Raw genomic sequence first — 6,624 nt, 5'->3', positions numbered from 1 at the left:
ATGATATCGTCCCCTGTGGGGTATACTACGAAGACATGGTTGCGGTTCAAGGGGGTCGAGTTGACAATGTGAAGGCATGGGTTCCTCTCCCCAGTGATGTCCACTCGTTTTTAAGTGCTTTCCCTCCATCACTCCATCCCACAACACGCTTTGTGAATATTTGGAATTTAAAAAAAAAACATATTTTATACTTTTGGAATTTAAAATAAAATTAGATACTAAATGTAGGGTATAACGTCACGTCCTTTGGCGATCTCATGGACTCGAGTTTCTTCTCGAAATTTTATAAACATCCCAATACACAATATACTTGTTAAATCCCCACTACAAATGACAACGGGACGGGTTCGGGACGAGTCGCCCCTATCGTAACCTCATCCTGTTTATTAAAAATAATTCTTATCCCCTCCCCGTTTAAAACCCTTTTATTAAATTTAAACATCGTCCTATTAGGGATAGAGCAGGGCGGGGTGAATACCCGAAAAAATCTAGTCCGTTGTCATCCCTAATTCCCACATCATTTGGAATTGAGGATTGACTTTGATATCATTTTATAAAAACTTATAACAATCAGTATTCAAATGTGTAGTTATCATCCCTCTAAACTTAAATAATCTTTACGGCTTTAAAACGTATGTATATTATTAAAAAAAAATTATCAATTTTTTTTTTCCTATATGATACCACAAAGAAGTCCAACCACTAAACCTTTATTAAAAAAAAAGTAATAAGTATTTATTAATATATTATTGAATGGGATTTGAATTATATAATAGGAAAGAAAGTCCAATTTCTATAATGTTCCAACATTATTGATATTGTTACAGCAGTTAAGTCAATTATCATATGAGATTGCTATCTAGATTTATTGTAATATTTTTCAAAATTTCCTTTATTTTCTCTCTCTTTTATATCATATTATTTTATGTTTAAGGCATGGAGGGAAGTGGTGGTTTTGGTGGAAAATGCAACAGCTGGGCCCACGGAAATGGGAAGGGAGTCCGATTGGGAAAAATAAAATAAAATAAAATCTCCCAATTAGGGAAATGCCCAAATCACACACAAATGCCATGTACACGTGGAAGTAAATGTCTGTCTGTCAAAACCATCTCACGGTACACAGTTTTAGCTGTGATCGTGCTGCCAAAACTCCTCCTATTTTCCTTTTTCTTTTTCTTTTTTTTTCTTTTCCGTGAGGGCATGGTGAAATAATATAAATAAAATAAAAAATAAACGGCTGGGTGGACTATAAGAGCATCTACTTCCACGATATCGTCCCCTTCTCTTTCACTCTCCACCGGAGGAGCCACCGAACACAACCGCTGCACACCACCTTACATATGGAGGCGCCACCCGTAGTACCACCAGCGCCGCCACTATCCAGCGGCCTCGGTGTAGGTGTTGGAGGGCCCCACATGAGCTACCCCGATTCGGTGGACTCCTCGCCGCGGTCCCGCAACACCGACTCCTGGGACGACCCTTTGCCGTCCGTTCCGGGAGCAAAGCTGCGGCTGATGTGTAGCTACGGCGGACACATATTTCCCCGGCCGCACGACAAGTCGCTCTGCTACGTCGGAGGTGATACTCGGATCGTGGTCGCCGATCGGAACTCTAGCCTAGCCGACCTCTCCGCCCGACTCTCGAAGATACTTCTCCAGGGCCGTTCTTTCACCCTCAAGTACCAGCTTCCAAACGAGGACCTTGATTCCCTCATCTCCGTCACCACCGATGAAGACCTCGAAAACATGATCGATGAGTACGATCGAACCTCCGCCCTTAAACCTTCTCGACTCCGTCTCTTCCTCTTTCCGAACAAGCCGGAGTCGGCGTCGTCGATCGGATCCATTCTGGACAATTCAACCAAGTCGGACGATTGGTTTCTCAATTGCCTCAATGGTACTAATCTTATGACCAGAGGGTTCTCGGATTCTGCGTCGGTGAATTGCTTGTTGAGTCTGGATGAAGATGCTGTCGCGAATAATCTGGATTCTTCGTCAGCGAGAGACTTGGAGGCTTCTCAGCCAGGAGGTTTTGGTACTTGCAAGACTGTTAAGCAGGGGCAGGATGTTCATTCGGTGCCTGATTCGCCGATGTTGGAGACGTCTTCATCGTTTGGGTCCACTTCATCTTCGCCCTCGCTGGCAAACTTGCCGCCGATAAGGGTTCATGTGGAGGATGGTAGTGGAGGTGGTAGCGTTAGGTTGCAGGATCAGAAGTTGGGGATTGAGGAACAGTTCGCCCAGATGAGTGTTGCTATGCAGAAGCAAGATGAGGGTTTTGTTGTTCTGTCTTCTCCAGCTACTGCCGGGGCCGCTGTGCCTGTCATGGCCGGTGGCGACTACCCTAATCGGGTTTTCTCCGATGATGAGAGATCAGATCAAGGGATGCCGGTGGGTTACCGGAAACCTCCACCGCCGCAGCCGCAGCAACAGCCTCTGCCCCCACAATCACAGCAGAAATCAGTTGGTGGCATTGATTTGGCCTCCCCAGATTCAGTTTCAAGGTACCCTTTATTTCCCGACACATTTTCTTCATTTGGGTTTATTTATCTTCGAATTTGCTTGATTTTGCCCCATATTTCAAGATTACATTTATTTGTTTTGTGGATTAGGGATAAAATTCTGAATTCAGTTCCTGTTGTTGTGTTAATTTTTACAGTGACAATAGTATTCCAAATGCAATATCTCGCCCCAAACCCATGATTTATCAAGAACCAGTCATTCAAATTCCTTCTGGAACCAATAGGGTTTCTTCTAACCCTGTTGAGCAAAATATTAATCTCTTTGATCCAAACTCCCGGATTCATATGCAACAACCTGTTCAGGATTCTGGCTATATATTAGCACCCCAATTTGATCAGCAGCAGCAGCAACAGCAACAGCAACAGCACCAGCAACAGCAACAGCACCAGCAACAGCAACAGCAACAACCCCAACCACAGCCACAATTCATTCATGCTGGCACACATTACATCCACCACCATCCCACAGGGCCACTACAAGTCCCCTCCTTCTACCCAGTGTATCCTTCCCAGCAGCAACACCATCACCACCACCCTCACCAGCTTGATCCACAGTACCCCATGTACTTTGTGCCCTCCAGGCAGGCCCAAGCCTACAGCTTGTCTATGCAGCAATCTAATTTCAGTGAAGCTGCCACTGGAATTCCATCTGGCCGATCCCAAGCACCTTCTGCTCCTGCCATGGTCACTTCTCCTGCAGCTTACAACCCCACAAGGAATGCTCCTCTTCAGAAGCCTGAAATGGCTGCAGGCATGTACAGAACAGGAACTGCAGCCGCTCCATTGGTTCAAGTGCCCTCTAGTCAGCATCAGCAGCAATATGTTGGTTACTCTCAGATCCATCACCCATCACAGTCTATTGCCCCTCCTTCTGCTGCTACTGCAAATTATGCTTATGAATTTTCTGATCCGGCTCATGCCCAGATATTCTATGCTCAGGCTATGGCACCCACATTACCTCAATACCAGACCATGACATCAGCTCCTGCAGTGGTGGTACCAGAAGCATCTGCTCAGCTTTCCACCGACAACATCAAGCAGCAGATCAGAACTTCTCAGCCATTGTAGGTCAGTTGGGCAAGAACAAACAATTTTGAAGGAATGGGTTTGCTTAAGCATTTAAAGTGTCCAAGTATCTGTCTTGTTATTTTTATTGTTTGTGGCATGTATTTGTGATAGATAATAAGGGAACTGAGAGTCTTCCTTTTCTTCTTCTTGTATGTTATATTATTGCTATTTATCATAGGAAGTGAAAGTGGTCTGAGAACAATACTGTAAAAGCCCAAACTCATATATTGTGTGTTTGTTCAGTTCATATATCAGTTAATAAATGTAATATAGGTAGCAAGAGCTTCAAATTAAATGTCTGTTTCAGGTGTTTTTCACTTGATGAATAAATATAATGAGTAACAAGAACTTCTAGCTGAATGCCATTTCAGGTGTTTGTGGTTCATGGTCCATGAGACAATGGATTGCGTGCAGAAATATTTTTGTTGAGGGTATATAAATGATTTATTTATTTATTTGCATTTCTTTTTATTTTATGGTTTGCTTGAAGGAGACATTCCCAGGGTGGAGTGAACTGTGTTTTTATACCTCAAATCAACTCAATGATCCTTTTCCCTTCTGACAACTTGGATCTACCCGTTTTTGTCTTCCTTTTGTTCCTTTTGCTTTTCCAACTGGAACCATATAACTCCTAATTGTAGTTATCAGTCACCAAATTCAAATTCTCTTAACCAGTTTTCTCTGGTCTTGTCCCCAATTGGTGCCATCTCTAGTTGCTGGTGTCTCACTGCACATTACTTTCAAAATCTATCCCTTCCTGTTTTTCCATTCAGCATCCTTATCTTTTGCATTATATAGAAGCTGTATGCCATGAATCATTGCCTTCCACAATTTTCTTTAATTTGATAGATTTCTTTTATTGGCCAGCAAGAAAGCTAAAATCACCCTCCTACTTTAGGGACAACATGCTCTTGTGATTCACTCATAAGTTTGATACTAAGATAACCAAGTATCTGGCCATATGGAGCTTTTCTTCCTCTTTAGGGTTTTGCTGAACAATTGTTTAGAGTTGGCTTTGCCTGTCACGGCCATTCGTTCATTACCCTTTTTGGAGCTTCTCTTAGCCTATCAAATACAAATATTCTCTTTTCTAGTTTCTCTTGGGTTAGATAGCTTAATTACCCACAGAAATTACATTATTGTATTATTCATAATGCTTTATCACTGTTGTGTTTTTTGTTGTTTTTCTTTTTCTAGCATTTAAAGATTGTAAATTACGAAATTCACTGAGATTTTCCCTATTCTATCTTTGTGTGCCGTCCCATCCCGTGTCTTTCAAATCATTTGTGCCAATGTCTTGGTCAAGGACTCTCAAGATCATTATGTTTTGAATCATTCTTGGGGCAATTCTGAAGTAGGGACTCTTCTATGTTATGATTTTATGAACTTTCTTTCTTCCTCTTCATTGATTTAGTTATTTATTTACTTTTGATTATTTTGGATGATTGGGGAAAAAACCTAGCTACTATACAAAGAGACTGATGGGTGGATCCAGTGATTCTTATCACCCAATCAGGATGGCCTATGACAGCATTTTTGGAACACATCAAACTCTGGCGAAACCCATTGTGATTATACAAGAATGGTCGGATGTACTGCCATTTATGTCTTAAAGTTTGCCCAAAAAACAAGAAACATATGTTACAATATTGGATCCCAAGTAGCTGGTATTATAAACCAAGCAAACTGCAAGAGTGAGAGAGCACATTGTATGTCTGCCACTGATTCTCATGAGATTCTTCAGTGACACAGCACTTAGTGACTGTTTTTTTATCATCTAAGATCGCATTAAGCTATTAATTAGTAGTTAAATTATGCCTAAACATCCTAAGTTTATTTGCGTTTTCGAGATGGTAGGAATTATTGTGATTGAGATTACGCGTGGTTCAACGTCGCTTAACACATTTTCTATTGAGTTTTATTTGCCACTTGCACGAAAGCTGCTGCCTCAACTCCAAGCCACGATCCTCGTCTGCTGACTCCACTCCACGTCACTACCTAACACCATCTACTATTCCCTTGTCTCAATGAGAAAAAGGTCATTGCTGCTGCTCATGGTTTTAGCGTGTCTTCTTTGGATGAATCACACAATTCAATTCATGTCAGCATCCGGCAGTTTCTGCCTTCCAGTTCCCTGCCATTCATCTTTCAAACTCCCCATCAACACCTCTTACACGTGAAGCTAAAAATTGCACGATAAAAAGTGTGTTCAAGTGATTTAATTCGCATGGAGTTTCCAGAAAATCCCTTTTTTTGTGGGATTTCGGCACTCAACGCCGCATTCACACCAAGGGAATATATTTGAGTAATTACTTGAAGAATTTTTCTTTGTGATATCAATTAAAGCCCGCTTGGCTTCATTTCTTTTAGATTGTATCCTATGATTTGAAACTCTGTTAGGCTTTGATTCCCTTTGGAAATTTGAGACCTGGGTCCCAAGCAGATCGTCTTGTCCAACACTGATGGGAACATTCTTCCATTTGCAGCCATTAAAAAAAGTCAAGTGCAACTAGAAGAGCCCCCTTTTTCTAACAAACAAAGAAAATTCAAGGGTGGTTTGATGGCTTCAACATTCAATGTTCCACTAGTTAGGCATATGTCAACACCCTGCCATGCGAAGGCGGCATTACCAGTTCTCACGTAATCCTTGAATGAGAAAGCCCAATGTGAGTATTTTAAAGTTCATTCAATCAGTGACCAGTCATACCTTAAGCTTCTTATCCACCACCAGTACTGCCTTCCCGTGTCTCGAAGTGGCCTACTTTCCTAAGAAGAATTACCCTGTTAGCCACGAGAAAGGCATAGACATAACGAGGTTTATCTAGTATTAAAAAGATGGTGGCTACTCGTCAAAGTGCTAACCACCACCCCCCAAACTAATGATTGGTGTTCTAACTAAATACTCCTTAACGCCCTACGATCGTTACCTGATCTTGCAATCTTGTAATTAGGCCTACACACGTCACAACTTGCAACCAGGCACCCCCCAAGTGGTGGTCAAATTTAAAGAATATAGTTCATGAATCAGTAGATAA

General features: G+C 41.8%; 1 protein-coding gene across 1 annotated transcript; it reads left to right on the top strand.

The window, feature by feature from the left end:
• The first annotated feature begins 1,136 nt into the window (after positions 1–1,136).
• On the top strand, positions 1,137–3,884 carry LOC100250808 (protein PAL OF QUIRKY). Its single transcript, XM_002283369.5, has 2 exons — positions 1,137–2,503; positions 2,659–3,884. Exons 1-2 carry the CDS (start codon positions 1,341–1,343, stop codon positions 3,587–3,589), a joined length of 2,094 nt encoding a protein of 697 aa, XP_002283405.1. The 5' UTR covers positions 1,137–1,340; the 3' UTR covers positions 3,590–3,884.
• Positions 3,885–6,624: the final 2,740 nt, after the last annotated feature.

The sequence above is a fragment of the Vitis vinifera genome, chromosome 1 (assembly GCF_030704535.1).
Source record: "Vitis vinifera cultivar Pinot Noir 40024 chromosome 1, ASM3070453v1".
Lineage (NCBI taxonomy): Eukaryota > Viridiplantae > Streptophyta > Magnoliopsida > Vitales > Vitaceae > Vitis > Vitis vinifera.
Note: the sequence above shows the minus strand (reverse complement) of the source record. Positions and strands in the feature narration are given on the sequence as shown.